Here is a 20,428-nt window from a genome sequence, read left to right on the forward strand (position 1 = left end):
GAAGTTAAAAGTATTTTTTTTTTTTCAGTAGTAAAACAAAGTCATGTGAGTAACTTGCACACTTGACTTGCCTCTCAACTTGCACCGTGTAAACGAGGCTTTAGAGTTTTAATTAAGTAGTTTAGTGGCAGCAGACTGGACCCTTGGCAGAAGAGGTAATTATTTATTTTTTTAACAAAGTCACGTGAGTTGGGCGCAGCACTACTTTCACTGTCCTAATTCCACGCTTATGCCTGCCTGCATTGTGATGTTTGTTTTTATTTTAGCAACTTCCATCAGACGTTTTTATATAGCCGAGGAGAAAACCTGTAACCGATCGCACTTCATCAGTATTATAATGCTAAGATGTCTTGAAATATTGTTATGAATATTGATTTTATTTTAATTTAATTTCTAACTGGCAACGTAGGACATCGCAGCATTTGGTAGCTCCTTAACAAAAGCCTCAGTAACCATCCTACGCACAGTTTGTTCCAGCCGTGGTCAAGTATAGACGTGTTGTCAACTAGTCTACGCTGTACTTCGCTCAGTCGTTTCCTAAACGATCCCGGATAACCAATTGCAGTGAACCGAACGTACAGTATATCTAAAGTACCAGTACGGTCTAGGTGCATTGTGTAATTTTAACCCCCATCCCATTTAAACTAACATTGCACGTGATTCCACATATGCCCCGTGCATTGGGGCAATGTTGAGGAGCGTTGAGACTTTAACACTTCTGTGTGGACAGTTACAATTTCCCCCCCGCCGCGCAGTGGTCTGAATAGACATTTTCTTGAGCAAAAGTCTAGGGACGTTAAACAGATACAATCATCTATGTTTTCTGTATAGTCCGATGATTAATTTTTAAAATTGAGATGCTCTTTCTTCATATTACCTAACAAATTATATTTTGTTCATATTTACAGGATGTAAATGCCTTATAGGCGAATGAAAATATATTTGATATTAAATAATTGTAAATCGTTACAGGACACAAATCAAAGATTTTCAAATTATACAATGTGAAGTACTTTCCATTTATCTTATTTTGTTTTCATAGTTTCATTGAACAATTATGCATACACTTTGTTTCGGTAAATATCACACACACACACACACACACACACACACACACACACACACACACACACACACACACACACACACACACACACACACACACACACACACACACACACACACGGCCCGGTGGCGGATTGGTAAGGCACTGGCCTCACAAGCCGGAGAACCGGGGTTCGATTCCCCGGCCGGGCGGAGACAAGTTGGGTTTGTCTCCTTTCACGTGTAGCCCCTGTTCACCTAGCAGCGAGTAGGTACGGGACGTTAGTCAAGGAGTTGTGACCTTGCATTCCCGGTGTGTGGTGTGTGAGTGGTCTCAGACCTACCCAGAGATCTGCTAATAATGAGCTCTGAGCTCACTGCGGTAGGGTGGTGTCTGGCTGTCTCGCAAAGAGGCTGCAGCAGATCCGAGGTGAATACACACACACACACACACACACACACACACACACACACACACACACAAGCTTTCGACTTAATGCAAACCACAAGGAATATTCTGAATTCCAGTTGTCAATCAGTCTGACAAGGAAAACTATATACACATTTATAATGATAGAGTATACGTATAATGGAACAATAGATATATACAAAATTATAATTATTGTTAAATGTCTTCCACACACACAAAAACACTCACTCCCTCTCTTTCTCACACACAATGACACACACACACACACACACACTCACCCATAAAAACACTCACTCTCACCCACAAAAACAATCACATACACACTCTCTCTCTTACCCACACACACACTCACTCTCATCTCCCACATATACTCACTCTCACCCCCCACCCCACACAAGCACACTCTCTTATCCCACCCACCGACCCACACACACCCAAACCCACACAGACTCACACAAACACACTCACTTTCTCTTATCACCAATACTATCATACATACACATACTCTATCTACACCTGAGGGGACATAAGTAGAGCCAACACGCCTGTAGGTAGTTGATCATTCATGTGAGGCGATTTCTTTTTTCTTAGTCCGGCTAAAAGAGGATCTGATAGTTAATATAGCCAGTGTATTAAATCAGTGCTCGACCTGATTCTGGATTGTTTGCATGTACGATGATGCCTAGCATGTCTAAGAAGCTTGTGAGTGGCATCTAGTCCTTCTTCAGATGCCAACTGGCCAACTGGTATGAAAAGAGTTTCTATTATGTTTCCCATGCATTAACATTTTGTGTACGGACACTGGCATATAATACCACCTATACAACTGTACAGAAAGGTTTGCGGTGTCCTTGGCATATACATCATATTTATCACTATCTATTTCGAAGCCTGAATTTAGAGTGCGGAGTACAACTGAAAAACGATGTATAAGCCGAACATCAACTCCAGTTATCTTCGATACATTTTCAGAACTAGCCAAAAATCTTCTTGCCGTATTTCCAGTGTTCGTTGTTCCTGATCCCTGAGCTGGCCTGTCAACATTCAATCCGAAGTCTTTCTTCAGTTCTCTGCATATTCTTGTTTTCTCGTCGTTGTTCTTATTCGCATTAACTTTTACCATCCATGTTTTCAATTTCATTCGGTATCCTATATGAAGAATGCACTCCATCGAGTTAATGATGTAGAGGGGATAATCCATATGAAAGTGTACTTTCTTCTACACCCTTCTCTTCTATATCCTTTAACTTGTTCATGCCTGATGGGTTAGTCCTCGGTTTGCATATGTAGCATGACAATGCAGATGGAGTGTGTGTGAGGGCCTGGCAAATCTTCCCATCAACCATGGTTAACAAAACATATTCATAATCATATCACTCACCGCTCCATTAACACACTGAAAGACAACACACTGCTGCATGCCAGACCCCCTGATATCCACCCTTCTGAATCCTCTCTCCCACGAAAGGACAGAGTCCACTTGGCCAGACTGCGGTGCGGTCACCACCCAGCACTTCTAAGCTACCAGAAGAGGCTGGATGACCGCGTTGTGAACAGCTGCCCAGGATGTAACACTTCACCCCATACCATACAACACATAATGGAAGACTGCATTATACACAATCATGCACGCAAACAACACAACATACACTCTATAAAGGATTTGTGGGAAAACCCAGTTTCGGCAGTAGCATTCCTTGGGGAGACGGGACTGCTCGGACAGACAGTCTAGGGAACGACAACAACAACAACAACAACAACATCTTGTGATGAACTTTAGTCTTTTCAGTTAATGTTGGTATAAGATTTTCTATTGCTTCCTGAAGCTGTGATATACTTCTTCCCGTGTATGGTCGAATGATTCTTTCTTAAAACTCAGATTGATTGGTCTACAATAATAGGGAGATGAGGGTGCCGAGTTCTGCCAAACAACCTTATTTGATCCAGTGAGACATAACCGTACAGGGCATACAAACGAAGAAACAATGCTTGTCTCACAAACATCACTATGCTCGGTCTGATCATATTTCATTGAATAGAAGGCCTGGTCCCCACTCCCATCAATCCCATATTTTGATATTAATTCCAAAGACAATTTTTCTTCTTCGCCTTGCACATTACCATTTTCCAAACATAAGTCAATAGCACTTTCGTGATCTTTCAGCAGACGCTTCACAGTATGATCTAACACATTTTGAAGAGGGTTTTTTGCCTCGAACTTGTCAACACAGATACCTTCTAGATAGCAATGTTTCTTTTCAGTGAGAATCTGTTCATATGGTGGATACATGAAACACCCTTTCTCTCTGTGTGTCTGCCTTATGAAAACATAGCTATCTTTACTGAGATCAGCAGTAACTACAACATTTAGGGCTTCTAATGGAGAAAACACAGATTCTTTTGTTTCATTCACTTTTCTCAATATATCCGCTGCCTTTTCTAGTGATGTAGATTGTACACATAACTGGGCTGATGCAGACTTTCCCTACTGTCTCAGTTTCATTTGCGTTGCGTAAGCTAATTCCTCGGTTGAATTTTCTTCTCTAAGATGTTTAGTTTTCCTACGTTTCGAGCTCTCACTACATTCAGAAAATGAGTTGTAGTTGGGAGGAGAATCTCCATCATTTCTTTCATTATCTGTATCATGTAGTTCTATTCCTGTTCTAAGCCACTTTTCATTTTTGCTCAAAAATGCTTCTCTGCAACGATATCTTTTCCTCCATCTTGCATTAAAGTCCCTAATTAGGCTTTGTCTTTTAATTTCTGGTGTAGTTTTTGTGTGTCCGTATGTCGACTGCTGGTGGTATATCACTATCTGGTCAACGGCACTTTCTAAAGTGGAAGTTCTTATATCGTTTAAATATTCGGTCACAACATCCTCTTTCCTGATTGGATTCATGACTGAAAATAACGAAAAGACGCAGGCACTTTAATATTGCGAAGTAATCGTGTCAAAAAAAAAATTATCTTGATCACAAAGTTCCTGTTATTTTGATGGGTGACTATTATTAAATTTAATTTGATTATATTCTATTTCGTTGGCCTATAATGTCTTCTTTGGGTTATTTATCAACAATATTTGCTCTCACACAGCTACAGTACACTATGATCATTAATTCACTAAAAGAAATAACATCAAAATTTGACAATGCCAGTTGTATTTACCGAAAAACCGAGTAGTTCACCTGTAGAAGTGTGTTCACAGTAATCGGCTGTTATTGACATATGAAAGAAAACGGTTGCAGCTCGAGTTGCCAGCGGTAGATTTAAACTAATTCTTCGAGCAGGACTGGCTCTAGAGGTTTTGTTTTTAAATGCCGTTTTATGTTTAATTGCGGAAGATTGCAACTCAAGAATATTGGATTACATTGATGAATATGTTAGCTTATTTTTTGATTGATTTCTGATTCATTTCCGCCAACTGCATTATTTCATCAGTTTTGCGAAAAAATATATAATAAACCAGAAACGAGTTTTAGAGATGCATATGTATTAATTGAGCTCTAATGTTACTATCAGCCTTTTTCATAAGCACGCTTTGAATTCTTGGGAAACGTAAATATAACGTAATTAATTTCTTTATTTTTTCCCACCCACCAGACGCATTATTTTCAGGTCGTATACACTTATACAAGTATTTCATTTGGTACACAATAGACACAAGTAGAATTTGGTCAAGATTATCACATCGACTTTGGCTCAAGAAAGGGGGATATCTGACCACTGTGCGCCGGTCTCGAGTAGAAAGAAAATGCATTTTATTATGTTTTGTTTATTTAATCTATTTGTTTACTTCTTTTGTTTTATTCGTTTATTTGTTTTGTTCATTTCTTTGTTTATTTTTGCTGGAAATGTGTCACGCGGTTATGAGACTTGGAATGCATTATTTACCTGCCTCGTGTACGGTACGTGGCAGAAAGCAATATAGTGGCAGATTTCCTCCTCCAGCATTTAATAAAACACTTCAGTGAGAATAATTAGAAGAATATTCAACACATTATTGAGGGTAAATCTTTAAAAATGTAAGATTAAGTATTACTTTTGCCGGATACTTGGAAAGAAACTAAATCAACTGAGAACATATACTTCAACGTATATTCAAAATTATTGTATTCATACTACAGAGTTTATATTCACAAAATTCAAGTTAGCCCCGGCTTCAAAGCGTCTTTTACATTTACAATATTCAGTTTAGCCCCCTCACCCGAAATTTGACCTTGGAAGCACGTGTCCACGTGCAGTTCTGTCAGAGTAATTCTCCGACAGCTTTGCTAGTGCATGGTGTCCAGTGGAGTCAGGGTGGGTGGGAGAGTGAGGATGCTAATTGTGGATGTTGGTTGATGTTGGCCGCAAACTATTAGTATTGCATTACTAATAAGATCATAATATTACATGATAGGGATGGCAGGCTTTTGTTAGCAGTACCCCTGATTGCACACATTTATAAGTTTGTTTTTTAACTTTTGAAATGTCGATTTTTAGCGCCCCTGTCGTTGGCACACAGCGCTCTCCATGGCCCCACCTTGTATCTTGTTTTTAGCATTTGTAGTTGTTTCTAATACTCATTTCGTTTAGGTCGTAAGATTCAGTGAATAGATGGGTCTACAGATTATCTTTAAATGTCGCTTTAATGTTACGACTTATGTCATTAGGCAATCTGTTATGCATCCTCGATGCATATCTTGCAAAAGCTCTGAAACCAATTTTCCAGTTGCTTCTCGACTCATCTAATCGATATAATGCATCGACATCATAGACGCCGCCTTTGGTTGGAACATTTATAATAGGTCTCTTATATATCCTGGTTTCCCAAATTTCAAGGCTTGGTAGGTCAAGGCACACATAACACTGGTCAACAAAGGATTTGTCCCAAGGAAAACAAGAGCTGTATCTTATGTTTTTGCATGCAAAATCCAAAAAATAATGTCAATTTTTTTCCATCACCCACAGTTTTTGTGTCCTGTGGTATGTTACGTTACGTGTGTTACGTGGGGCTAAATTTCAATCATGCGGTTGGCAACACTGTGTTACGTGGGGCTAAATTTTAATCAAGCAGTTGGCAACACTGATTTTGTCAACAGTGCGTGAGATTGTTATACGTTTGGCAGTAATGTGTTTGAAGTGTTGGTGTGAGGTTGTGTTTAGTGTGCATTTGTGTGGCAATAAGTTTGTGGTATTGGACAGTAGCGTAACCGTCATTCACCTTCATGATGCCAAGAAAATGTATAAACCACCCAGAGAATCTTTGCTGCATTACTTGCGGTGTATTCAAGTCACAAATGCGGTGTATTCAAGTCACAAAGATAGTATTTCATGCCATTGATTAAAAAGTGTTATGAACATTATTTTGGCTGCAAAGTGGGGGAACCAGGATAAAATCTTGGCCCTTCATGTGTGTTGTATGACCCGTGTCAGGCTTCTAACTGCATGGGCGGAAGGTTCACGCCATATGCCTTTTGCCATCCCTATTGTTTGGAGAGAACCAAAAAAATCATACTTCAGATTGCTATTTCTGCACTACAAATATAAAAGTTGTAACATCAACATCCAAGCATATTGGATGCTGATGTTTATCAAATTTTGCAGCATCTTCAAAAGATGATTTGGTTAGCCGTATTAAAGGGAGTTCCAACAGCCTAGCTCTGCAATCACATTGTTATATGCAAGCATTATTGTTTTCTGATATGAATATTCTTTTTTACAAAAGCAATGTTCCGTAAATGGTATCCTGTTACTCTCATTACATTGTTAATTTTATCATGAGATGTCAGGTTACAGGTTGCTATGATGGCTACAAATAAAAGTGCAGAGGTAGTTATCAAACTCTATCTGACGTTAGTTAGATACATCCTTGACTATGCGGTACAGTTCCATGTCCATTACCATTTGTCATCTACATCCAAAAAGCTGTCTAACCTTTTCATAAAACAGCCGATAGTTTCAGCGCTCACTACTTCGTGGTTACCAAGTCCATTCCATTCGCTGACCACTCTATTGGTAAACTAGTTCTTACCTGTCTCCTTAAATGTAAAATTGTCCAGTTTATATCCATTACTGCAAGTCCTGCCTTGATGCCTTAATAAGATGACCTTAATTGCGTCACCCTTGTTAAAGCCTTTGATCCATTTGAACAACTCTGTTAGATCACCCCGCACTCTGCGTCTTTTCAGAGAGTGTAAGTTAAGGTGCCTAAGCAGCAATTTGCGGACCAATCCACCCCTACCCAGTCTCCCTCCCAGTCAGGCAGGAGCTGTCTATCTTCCGACAGGGGTAGAGAGGAAGTAGTCAACACTGCCATGGCCACGGCGGTCCCGGTGGACTGTCCCTTTACACTCGAGGACCTTCGACGGTCTCGCAAGACGAGCAAGGATACTGGTCTGGGTAGTGACGGGATACCGTACTCCTTCCTGAGGCAACTGGGACCAGGTGGAGAGCTGTACCACTGGCACTCACCAATGACTCCAGGGAGGCGGGGCGACTCCTTGCGGAATGGAAAAAGGCGGATGTGGTCCCGATTCCCAAACCCAGGGACCCACAGAGCTACATGCCCTTATCCCTCACGTCCTGCATTGGCAAGACTGCTGCCATTGCGGTGTATCTGGATCTGGAAGAAAAAAAATCGAGTTAGCAAGAGCTTCCGCCATCCTTGCATCTTTGACTGCTAAGCGATAGTGCGCTTCCAGGGACATCTATCCTCATGCCACAGGATGGAAAATGGGACACCGCAGGAGGACGTTCTTAGTCCTACCCTCTTCACCGTGCTCATGGAGAACCTGGCTCTCCTTGATGTAGAAGAGGATGTTCGCCTCCTCTGTTATGCGAACGACCTCGCGCTGGTGGTCACTGGGGGCGGCTGTCTCCCTCAAAGGGCTCGGAGAACGACCAATCCATTTACATCTATCTGCCAGGAATGTGAACAGTTGGGACTGAACATCTCGACGGCCAATACCAGAGCAATGAGTCTGAGGACGCGGAAGCAATGCCTCATCTTACTTTTCGTGGCGACATCTTCCCCTAGGTGTCCACCTATCAATACTCGGGCATATGTATCGACCCCATGCTCTCCTTCGCTCAGGAGGTCAGATACTTCCGCGAGGCCACGAAGACGAGAATAAATCACCTCAGCTGGGTGTCGGTCACAAGGTCCTCGGGATGTGCTATATTCAAGCCGTACGTTGAGTGGTGGACTATGCCACTGTGGCTCTCATTTCCCTTCGGCTCAGTTCGTGAGGCAAGCTTGAGGTCCTCCAAAACCAGGCTCTTTGCTCCATCACTGCGGTCGGTCCCTCCATGGACCAGTGTGGTGAATCTTAGCCAGGATGCGGGAGTTACCTCCCTTCGCCCACGGGCGGGGAGGTTTTCTTCCTGTCTCCTCGTCCGATTTTTGACGACCGGCCCAAGGGAGCGTGAAGTGAAGACCTCCCTCGTGAGTACCCTGGACGTCGAAGGGCCCCACCGGTCACTCCTGGAGGGCGGGCCCATGCATGCGGTGAGTGCGATCCGCACCTTTGTAGTCCGGGAATTAGTTCGGCGACGTGTTATAAACAGACCTCATCCAAAGTATACCCCCCTCCCCAGTGGCGACCTCCCCGCGCCAGCTTTCACCTTTTCCACCTCAACAGAAAGAAGGCTGACTGCGACCCGGCACGGTTCGACCCATGCTCCTTGAAGCAGTAAGGGCCAACCCTCCACCCCTACCCCGCGACAGCTTGCCACATACTACACGGATGGCTCTGTGGACCCCCTCCCGGGAAGGTGCGGCGAGGCTTTTACAACCACCGCTATAGAGTGTTAGTGACAGAGGGAAGTTCCACTCTTCAGACGGAGCTTGCTCCCATCTCCAAGACCCGGGACCACGCTCTCTCTGCTGGGCAGGGGGCAGCCGTGATCCACACAGACCCAAGGAATGCTACTGACGTCATCCGGTGCGGGAACACAACGGATGACGTCTACTTAACAACACCAATACAGCACTCGCTGCACCTTTTGGACCAGCGTGAGAGGTCTCCAACATTTTACTGGATCCTCAGTCACATCGGGATTCGAGGGAACACTACTGCGGATGATGATGATGCCAAAACAGCGACGAGATTCATCAAAATCACACTGCCCTCGGCACCCAGATCAAGGGCGTCACCATCAAGAAGGGCAGATAAACGGCCAGGGCCAACCACAGCAGCAAACCTCATACTTCAAAATCAGCGCTGTGGCACTACCTCGTCACTAGGTACGAGGCACTCCACCTGCCTCCAGGTAGAAGGATGGAATATACAATCCATAGGATATCGCTGTTGGTGGCAAATCCTACGAGCAGGAAAAGACAATCACGAACGCTGCAAAATATGTGTGGTCACGGTGCAACAGCCTCTGCACCACAATCTGCTAGAGAGAAGAACCACTGTTATTCTTCACCTAGGACTCAGCCCACCACATACGGCGGTAAGGGTGGCGCGTCACCTCGCTAACTCCCCTTCCGAGGCAACTCTCAGCTTCATAAGGGCACACCACGGTGCAACAGCCTCTGCACCACAATCTGCTAGAGAGAAGAACCACTGTTATTCTTCACCTAGGACTCAGCCCACCACATACGGCGGCAAGGGTGGCGCGTCACCTCGCTGTCTCCCCTTCCGAGGCAACTCTCAGCTTCATGAGGGCACACCATCACCCTGGCGCCGCCTGCGATTGAGGGTTGTCCTCCCCACTCTCTGATCTCAGGGCACCGCTGCTAATAACAGTGGCAGCGCGTGGAAAACAAATCTTGTATATGAACTGTTGCGGGCCACCTGCAAAATTAAGTTCCGACTGGCCACTAGTCCCGCAAACAAAAACAAAAAAAAAAAACAAAAAGGAGAAAAAGAGAGAGAGAGAGAGAGAAAACAGGCATATGCTGGGCCAACGTACGACAAACTAAAGGCCAAAAATTGACAGCATTGTTGTTGCCTTTTTTATATTTAATAAGTTTGTATTCAATCAATCCCTGTTTATTAAATGTATATTAATTTTTTTTTCTTGCTTAACAAGGTACATTTTTTTTTTTTGTTTTTTTAGCAGTTCCTGATATTTACTTATTAGACATCTCGTTATGAACTGAATTCGAGAGACGTGGTTTTTTTTTTACACGCAAGGCAGATTTTTAATCTCTACACCCTCGGCAGATGGCGCCTGCGGAAGACTGCCTAACGTACTCCTTCACAACACCTGACGACGTCGACGACGTTATCCACTTCTATAAACACGAGTTCATCCCACGGGAGCCCATGGTAGGACCCTTGCACAGTATGTAATCAAAAGGAGCTAGGATGAAAGGGAAACAAATGGGAAAGGTATAGGGGAAGGTGCATGCCTTGTAAGGGTGTAGAAACTTCTCGGTAAACAGACAGATATATAGTCATGTGTGTATGGGCATGAAGGAAATGTGAATATTATATACATTGAAGTATTTTCGAGTTGAAAACGTTTACCTTCTTAGTAGATATCTCTATACAGGCTCTGAGTCTGGGCCTCACCTGGGATCTTGAGCGTGTGTATTCAAGAGGAGCTAAGATAAAAGGGAAACAAAGGTATAGGAGAGGGTGTATTCCTTGTAAGGATGAAGAAGCCTTTTGGAAAACAGATAGATAGTCATGTGTGTATGGGCATGAAGGAAATGTGAATATTACACATATTGAAGGATTTTCGAGTTGAAAATGTTTACCTTCTTTAAATTCGATTTCTCTCTATAGGCGATGGGCATGAGCCTCACTTGGGATGATCAGCGCGATTGTGTGATGTCAATAATGCACGAGTGGTGCTCGTGTGAAACCACAGCTATTGCCAGGGATCCAGCAAAGGACAACAAGATTGTTGGCATAAGGCTTTGCAAGTTCGCGGATAAAGACAGCGGCAAGACTTTCCTGAAACTCTTGGAGGCATCCACAGGGAAGGTAAGTTGGCTGGAAACGAATATTTTCTTTAAAATCATGGGGGGGGAACCACGGGAAGGTAAGCTATATTCAGTCACCGTGGTGGAGAAGTACCAATCTGAAAGAAAATTTTAATCCATTTTCAAATTAACGTGTGCATCATTTCTCCAGGATAAGAGGGGCATCCTGCCACTTCTCCTGACTTCGAGTAAACAAGAGGGACTGGAGTGACTCGATCACAGTCCACAAGTGTGCCAAAAACAAGATACCTTAAAAGAAAGTCATTAGTGGGTAAGACGAATACGTGAATAAAAAATGCAGACACAAACGGTCAGTATATTCAAATAACCAAACAGGATTTGCGACAAATAAAGTGAAATATCAAGAGTATTATTGTTCGGCTAAAACTTACGAGGAGAGGGTGAAAATGTTCCGATCTACAGTCGAAAGACGGGCTACAACGAAAGTACTCATTATCTTCAAATATATGGCTAGATTAACATGTAGGGGTAAATTCACTAATACACACACTTGCGTACAAAAAGTACTACACGAATTACAATTAAATACAGTTAACTTCATTTGATGAGGTATATTGTTGGTGATGCATAAGGTTGGGGCGTTTCGAGGTAAACCAGTGGTTGTTTTTGTTGGTTGTATTTACAGGATGAAATTATACAGACCGGGGCACAGGAGTCCTCTCGGTAAGAATCCTCGGTAAGGTCAGATGTCCCTATTCCGGGGATGAAATGCCCTGTGGGGAGAGTCCCAACATGGCTACGCAGTCGCCAACATTTATACGCAGAAAATGCATATATCTTCATTTTTGCTTGAGGTTGCCTATTGACGTTTATATCATCTCTTTCTACAATGATAATTCTGAGTTGTAGTACAATGGATCTATTTAGTATTAGTGAATGTGTCTTGATAGGGGGTATGGTTTATAGCTATGATTATGTACTTTGGTAGATATATAGGAATGGATAATCATGTATTTGGCAAGAGACTTGTGTCATAGTGGTAGGATCACACGATCGTAGCGTCACGCTTACTCATGTTGTTTGGTGTGATTTGGGGAATTATACGTTAGCAAAGACTGGCGGTATTGTTTAGGCTAAGTGTGAGTTGAAAGGCACCAGTGGTGATTATCGACGTCCTGTTGAAGGTCTCAGGACCACATGTCATGCGTGTGATATACCAATTGGTTGGTTGTATATGGTTACAGATTTAGTAATTTTTTCCACAGGATAATCCAAGACTGGCCAAGGGAAAAAGCTGACCTAGGAGATATCATCTAACATGTTCCCGCCAATACTTATTCTATGTTGATGTCATCCAACCTCGGTAACTTCTGTTGACTGAAGGCTCGAATGAAATTTGTATTCACAGAGGGTCCTGAATAGAACAGAGTTGTCCAGTCCACACCAAATTATTATCAGCATCACTGTAGACCCTTGACGAGTCAAAATTTAGACTGCTTATTTTCCTCTGCCGGGAATTACCATTAGCTTCCGGGTGCTTGTTCAAATGTGCTACAAGGCACCCCTTACCTCTTTCAAACCACTTCCAATCGCACATCAGGTTTTTAGTACCACTTACTTGCAGATGCGAATCTTCATGGAAATTCTGTGCAAGGTACAGGATGGATATGACCCCTTCGAGGAAGAGGGTGTGGACAAGGTCCTCGAGTATGTCTCACTTGGCGTGGACAAGAATTACTCCGGGAGAGGGATAGCAGACAGGATGTGCAAGGTGAGTCAGTAGCTGGGGGATGTGGTTCACTGTATATCGGCGTGGCACAGAGTCAGTGCGACCCTTGTTGTGAGGTGAGGAGCCAACAAACCGGTAAAATCCATTGTTCGTAAATAGATTGGATTTCGATCAGACCTTTAGCGGCTTATGAATTTCTTTTGAACTCTATGGATTTCTTTTAAGCTTAATATGTTTCTTTTAAACTGGTACAGTTTATACATGTCATTTCAGCAGCAATTACTCGAAAACTGGCCCCGGTTCGATGAAACACTCGTAGTGCATAAAAAAATGGTACAGCTTGTGTGCACAATTTAGTACATACAAAACACTGTTATACACGTGCATCAATCAATAGAAAATTATACATTAGCATGTTTTAAATGGTGCGCGTACACCAGCACTTCGTGCGTTACGTATATAAAAAAAGATGTTCTTCTATGAATTACTTTTCATGTTGTTTGAGGCTGGAGTGCTTTTGAGAACATTTGCTAAATCTGAGTAGGTGGATTATTAGTTGTGTTGGGGGATAGCTTATCAGGGTGGCTACAGGACTTTAGGACGAACGTTCATACTGTATTAGCTGTATTGGAGTATGATATTTCTAATAAGGAATAGGCCAAGAAGGTTTCAAATGCCCAAATTCAAGAGCTGGAGAAGACGAGATACGTCTGTGAGAGGTTCTGTCTAAAGTTGACTCGTAAAACGTTTACACACTTTCCCAACAGATGAGTGAGGAGCGGGCGAAGGAATTGGGTGCCCAGTACGCTAGAGTGCAGTCCACCAACATCAGGAGTCAGAAGATCTTCCGAAAAATGGGTTTCGAAGTTCGAAGCTCCATTGACTATGCGACCTACGAAGTGGACGGTGAAAAGGTCTTCGACGTGTCAAAGATGGGGGAGTCCACCTGCATCCAGTCGATGACCAAGAAGCTTTAGCTCAGTCCTAGGTAATCCACCTTGCACTTTGTAGTGCAAAATGGATCATGTTTTACAGCTTTCTACCGCGTCAACGAAGGCAATCCTACTCACCCCATAGTCTAGAATGGTTTATACTGTTCAATTTTTGGTACACTTGATTTCTATAAAAAATAATGCTAATACAATGTTGTTTATGTGCTCAAGTCCTTCTCATGTGTTGATACTGGCAACATGTAGTCTGGAATGGGTGTCCCATGATGTGGCTGCATCCCACCGGAGTGGCTGTCTCAAGGATTCGTCTCTAGGTTGAATTGTTGTCAATGAAATGAAACTGGTGAGAAGGGGTAGCTAGATGCAATGAAAAAAAAAAAAAACAGAAGGAAATGTAAGGGGGAGAGGGAAAATAGAAATAATTTGAACGCAATACAGAAGACGACATATTTTGGTGCTCTCCATTGTAGGCTAGCATAATGATTGTTCTTTTAAGTGGCAATGATTTTGGTGTAGGTGTGTGGTGAGATCAAGTGGTTGACATATGAAATATATGACAACAATTTGTGGAGTGGGAGAGGAATCCTCCTGGAAGAGAAAAACAAATTCAACATTCAACAGTGAAATCCATGTTTCTAAGAAAGAACAACCCCAAAAGTTTGGGACTGAATAAAGTTCTACGTGATCAGTGCGACTAGTGATTGGGACCAAATTCAGTATGCCAGGCACGATTGACTTTATTCATTTTGATCATCTACCCTAACCAAGTCATACATGTGACATTCAGCGGAGTCGAAGAAATCGCCCGCAGAACGGATAAATAACGGATAGGCTGAAAAATGAGAACGGAATAAAAAGGCGACTTTAGGTTAGGATAAAAAATGGAGAACACCTTAGCTCTAGGTATAAAGAAATGGCTACATTAATTAAAAAGAACTTGCGTACAGCGAAACGTGACTACGAAATTAAGGTTGCCAGACAAGCGAGATCTAACCCATGAAAAATTTCGCGCGGTATTTACAAAGGAAAGTATAACTATGGTACCTGACTGCGATTCCATCTTTAGTGGTGATGAGGGAAGTAGACAAACTAACATCAGTATTAGCAAGGAAGAAATAGTCAAACAGATTGATAGACTTAAAGTTACAAAGTTCCCGAGACCAGAGCGTTAATTTAAGATATACGACCAATTAAAAGAAGCATCAAGTAAGTTGGTAGACACTGGATTCGTGGCTATTTCTTGGGGGCAGGCAAACGTCGTTCATGTTTTCTATGCACAACGTCGTTCAATATTCTATGCACAACTACGGATCAATCAGTTTGACGTCGGTTATAGGTAAAATACTGGAATCAGTAATAGCAAATCGAATCAGAGCTCACATCGAGAGGCATAATTTGATTCGTGACTCACAACATGGGTTCATCAGGAGTAGGTAATGTGTAACTAATCTTTTATGCTTTTACACTAGCGTCTACAAGGCGAAAAATAACAATTATAGGTGTGATGTTATTTATCTTGACTATAGGAAAGGGTGGGAGTGTTTTTATGCCTTTCCCTTTTTGGCTACCTCCCTTGGAAGGGGGAAAAAGCCTTGGTATATGTATGTATGTATAGGAAAGCGCTCGACAGGGACTACTAAATAGAGACAAAGCTCATGGCATAGGAAGAAAACTGAATAGATTAGATCATGGATTAATGACAGACAACAGCGGGTCACAATTAATGACATAAAATCCAAATGGGATGTGTATTCAAACTTTCAAATGTAACCATACTAGTGGAGTTCCCCAGGGCTCGGTCTTTGGTCCCTCATTGTTAATTATGTATATAAACGACTTGGACAATGGGATTATTAGTGATGTTAGTAAGTTTGCGGACGACACTAAACTAGGACGTCATGTTAGGTCCGGAGAAGACGCCAGAATACTGCAGGAAGTTTCTTTGCATGGTCAGAGAAATGGCAAATGATCTTCAATAGCTCAAAGTGCAGTGTGTTGAACGTAGGTTTACACAACTCAGAAAACAGGTAGAGCTTCAATAACACAATTTCAGAGGAAACAGAATGTGAAAAAGACTTGGCAGTGTTAGCGAGTCCTGAACTCAAATCCAGAAAACAGTGCATTAGTGCCAGGAACATAGCTGACAGAGCATTAGGTTTAAAGAAAACCATCTGTATGTATGGTAGACTTTAATATTACACTATGATGTTCACAATACTGAAATTACTCGGTATCACTTTCTTATCCTCAAATTATCAGTATCTGAGATATGACCGCCAGAAAAGTTATGAAAATGTTTTCCATGCTTTCACATTAGGTGGATCATATTAATATGACGAGTCATTACATGAGATGACATGTCAAGCGTGGATTTTATATGTAGACCTTTATCTCCACCAAGCTCAGTTATGTTTTAACCGGATTCTTTAGTCTGTTTATTTGCAATTGAATGAAAATTTCAGGAAATGTTGCTAATAAATAGTTACTTTCAAAATGACGGCTGCATACATATCCAGATGACCGAGTATTGTGTGTGCCATATAATTCAATCCATTTCTTTCTAAGTTCTTTATCTTTGGGTAGTGAAAAGAAATGTATATTTTTATCACCTTTCAGTCTAACGGCGTTGCACTTCTGCACTATACAAAATGTTGGCATTTTTATATGTTATTTGTCTGCCTTATCTACCTCTTTAATCAGAAGATGGAGCTTCGCTCCACACACTGGTGTGTGAGTGACTGACAGCTCTCGACCCGCGGAACCCTGGTCTCGATATTTCCGTTGACGTCATCATCTACCTGCGCAGTGGAGAGGCTTTCTGGCTCTCCCTCACCCCCCCCACCCCCAGATAACGTACCTTGTAGTATTCGTTTTACCTTGCCTCTGACGATCGCATCATGTGCACGCCCGGCGCCACGCGGTGAATAATGCCACCTTCCTTCTGTAATTGGATGACACCAACATGGAACAAGTATTGGTAGGAACATGCGAGGTGATCTCCCTTCGGTCATCTTTTTCCCTTAGCCAGTCCCGGCAGCGTATATTACCTCACTCCCATGTAGCAATCATCGGGACGGTTTTTTTCAAGTTGGCGAGGGTAGCAAGCGGCCTAATTACCCACGAGGCAAGACGAAAGCGAGATGGCAACAACATTGACCGGGGAAGAACGGGGTGAGCTGTGCGATTATATAAGTTGTCGTTGTCTTATTTGTGTATACTCTGAAGAAGTCCTAGTTGGACGAAACGTCAGAAATAAAATTTCAACGGATTCTTGGCGTTTAAACTCACCACCCTACCACTCATTCTGTCTTCACACCTATATCTCTATATATATATATATATATATATATATAATTCTCCTAGTTGTCTCTATTCATGATGGCCGACCCTTACATGGTAGAGACGACTCCATCGCTTGTCACACGCTCCCCACAGTTGGTCCACCACGATGGCTGAATATAGCTTGCATTCACATGGTTCCCTCCATTACTTAAAGGCAAACATTCCTTTCCAGGAAACTTACCTTCCCTGTGGATTGCTCTATGAGTTTCAGGAAGGTCTTGCTGTTGTCTTTCTTCACGAACTTGCAAAGCCTTAATTCACCATGGTCTTGGATTATTTGTTAGATTCGTGATCAATTTACACACACATACACACAATGATAAGACCAAAATTGGAGTATGCAGCGACGACGTGGTCACCAAGTACAAAAAATGTATAACAAAACTTGAAAGAATACAAAGAGCAATTACGAAATTGGCACCAACACTCTCAAAACTATCATATGAAGAGAGACTAGCAAAACTTGAGCTACAGACATTAGAGCAAAGAAGAGAGAGAGAGAGGAGACTTGATAACTATTTATAGAATCATGAAAGGCATAGAAACTATTGATAGAGAGGATCTAATAAGATGGGATAGTAGAGATACAAGACGGCAAGGAAAGAAAATCAAGAAAGACAGTTATAGAAGAGACATGAAAAAGAATAGCTTTCCCCACAGGGTAATAGACAGTTGGAACAAGTTAGATGAGAATGTGGTATGTGCAAAAATGATACACGAATTTAAAAACAGTCTAGATAAAACGAAATATGAAGACAGGACACCACGAGCAAAGCTCCCCTTCCCGTAAAATACAACTAAGTAAATACATAAGGACACACACACTCACACTCGGTGGCACGGGTGGTAGAGCGCTGGACTGGGAAGTACGGTGGTGCTCGCAGTAACTGGTTCGAATCCTGCCCAGGGCCGAAAATATTTCGGTATCGCTGCGCTTCGGGTCGTTACTCTGACTCTCGTGGGCGGGGAGTTGGGGGTATGTATGTGTGTAAGGTTAGCATTACCCATAGATCGGTCATACGAGCTATGAGCTCTCTTCCGGGAGGGAAATAGCTGTCGATCACGAGTCCAACACGTGATCCAAAGACCAAGGTGAATACTCACACACACATACACAACTCCTTGACCACCAGAGTTGCAGTGCAGGATAGAAGGATAGTGATGTTGAAATTTTCACCCCTGGGCGAGACTTGAACACAGATCACTATGTGTACTGTACTTACCTAGTGTAGAGACCCGCAGTTGCATCTTTCTGCATCGAGTTCTTTCTTAAAGTCATGTATAGTTTTAGTACTCACTGTTTTCTCTTTCAATTTATTCCATGTATCTATCACTCTGTGTGGAAAGCTATTCTTTTTCAGATCTCTTCAGTGACTGTCCTTAAGTTTCTTCTTGTATTTACCTAGTTGTATTTTACGGGAAGGGAAGCTATGCTCGTGGTGTCCCGTCTTCATATCTCATTTTATCTAAACTATTTTTAAATTCATGTATTGTTTTTGCACACACTACTTTCTCATCTAACTTGTTCCAACTGTCTATTACTCTGTGAGGAAAGCTGTTCTTTTTCAGATCTCTCCTATAGCTGTCTTTCTTGATTTTCTTTCCGTGTCCTCTTGTATTTCTATCATCCCATTTTATTAGATCCTCTCTATCAATAATTTCTATGCCTGTCATGATTCTGTAAATAGCTATCTGTGTGTATTCATGTGTTGGGTTCATGATCAACAGCTATTATCTTCCCAGATGAGAGCTCAATGTTCATATATTGTCCAATCTATGAATAATGTTGTGTGCACTTCTATACGCACACACACACACGACTCGGTGGCGCGGTTGATAGAGTGCTGGCCTCCCAGCACAGAGGTGCAGGAGTACCTGGTTTGAATCCTGCCCAGGGCCGAATTTATTTCGGTATCGCTGCGCTTCGGGTCGTTACTCTGACTCTCGTGGGCGGGGAGTTGGGGGTATGTATGTGTGTAAAGTTAGCATTACCCATAGATCGGTCATATGAGCTCTGAGCTCTCTTCCGGGAGGGAAATAGCTGTCGATCACGAGTCCAACACGTGATCCAAAGACCACAGGTGGATACACACACACACATGCATGCATGTACAATTCTTTGCCCACCTGAGTTAGAGTGCCATTTTGCAGTGCAGTAATGCTGGAAGTTTTGCAGCCCTGAGCAGGACTCAAATTTGGATTGTTGAATTAATGGTCAAGAACAATTCCACTGCACTATTTTTCTTTTTCTTTTTTTTCTTTTTCCAAGGACATATTGTGGAATGCTGGGATTATGCTATAGTAGTGAGAGGGGTATTCACCAACTAAATGAAGCCACCTTGCTGTGGATGCACTGTGTCTTGCTGCATTGCTTCTGACCCAAGGCAGTGGGCGAGATGCAGGGATGACCCATCACCCAGGAGGAGCCAAGAAAAGAGGGAGGGAGGGAGGGAGGGAGGGTGGATGGGAGTGGAGTATGTGGGGATGAAAGGGGTTGTATTGGATTTGTGCCTTTGACTTTGGCTACCTCCCTTGTAAGGGGGAAAAAGCCATTGGTAGTATGTAGATCTTTCAGTAGAACACTGCTTTGTAGAAATTGTGTAGATCTACCATTCTCATGGGCTCCTACATGAGAAGGATTTTTGTGTCAGTGTAGCAAATTATCATTCTTTATGCTTTGTGTGGGTTGCTTGTAAGCTATATCTAATCTCCTAGTTGCTGGAGATATGTAGTTAACTGTAGCTTTTAAGTGTCTTTGATATACAGTAACCTCATTTTATCACAATTACAGTCATTCCATTTTTTTTTTTTTTTTAATTCTTAGAATTTCATGGGAGAGAACACACAGAAAGGAGGAGAGTAAAGATAGTAACAACACCCATGGTTTAGTCTTAGAAAAGGGCTGTCAATTCTTTTGTTTTAGATATTTCTTACCTTTTGGGGGGGGGGGCACAGGTGAAGAGGACCAACTACGATGTCAGAGCCTAAATCTGAGCAAGATAGAAATAATTTATTTTGTTTAATGTTGACAGTGCTCACTCTGTTCATAG

At 42.3% G+C, this 20,428-nt stretch overlaps 1 protein-coding gene across 2 annotated transcripts; it reads left to right on the forward strand.

Moving 5' to 3' along the window:
* The first annotated feature begins 456 nt into the window (after nucleotides 1–456).
* On the forward strand, nucleotides 457–14,230 carry LOC143031274 (arylalkylamine N-acetyltransferase 1-like). Of its 2 annotated transcripts, none has more exons than XM_076194903.1 (5): nucleotides 457–575; nucleotides 10,630–10,734; nucleotides 11,197–11,397; nucleotides 12,982–13,128; nucleotides 13,854–14,230. In XM_076194903.1, the coding sequence occupies exons 2-5, from the start codon at nucleotides 10,630–10,632 to the stop codon at nucleotides 14,061–14,063; spliced, it is 663 nt and encodes a 220-aa protein (XP_076051018.1). In that variant the 5' UTR covers nucleotides 457–575; the 3' UTR covers nucleotides 14,064–14,230. The 2 variants fall into 2 exon arrangements, with proteins under 2 accessions (XP_076051018.1, XP_076051019.1); XM_076194904.1 differs by having other exon boundaries at nucleotides 461–597.
* Nucleotides 14,231–20,428: the final 6,198 nt, after the last annotated feature.

This window comes from Oratosquilla oratoria, chromosome 12 (genome assembly GCF_046742065.1).
Source record: "Oratosquilla oratoria isolate Oo_2021 chromosome 12, ASM4674206v1, whole genome shotgun sequence".
Classification (NCBI taxonomy): domain Eukaryota; kingdom Metazoa; phylum Arthropoda; class Malacostraca; order Stomatopoda; family Squillidae; genus Oratosquilla; species Oratosquilla oratoria.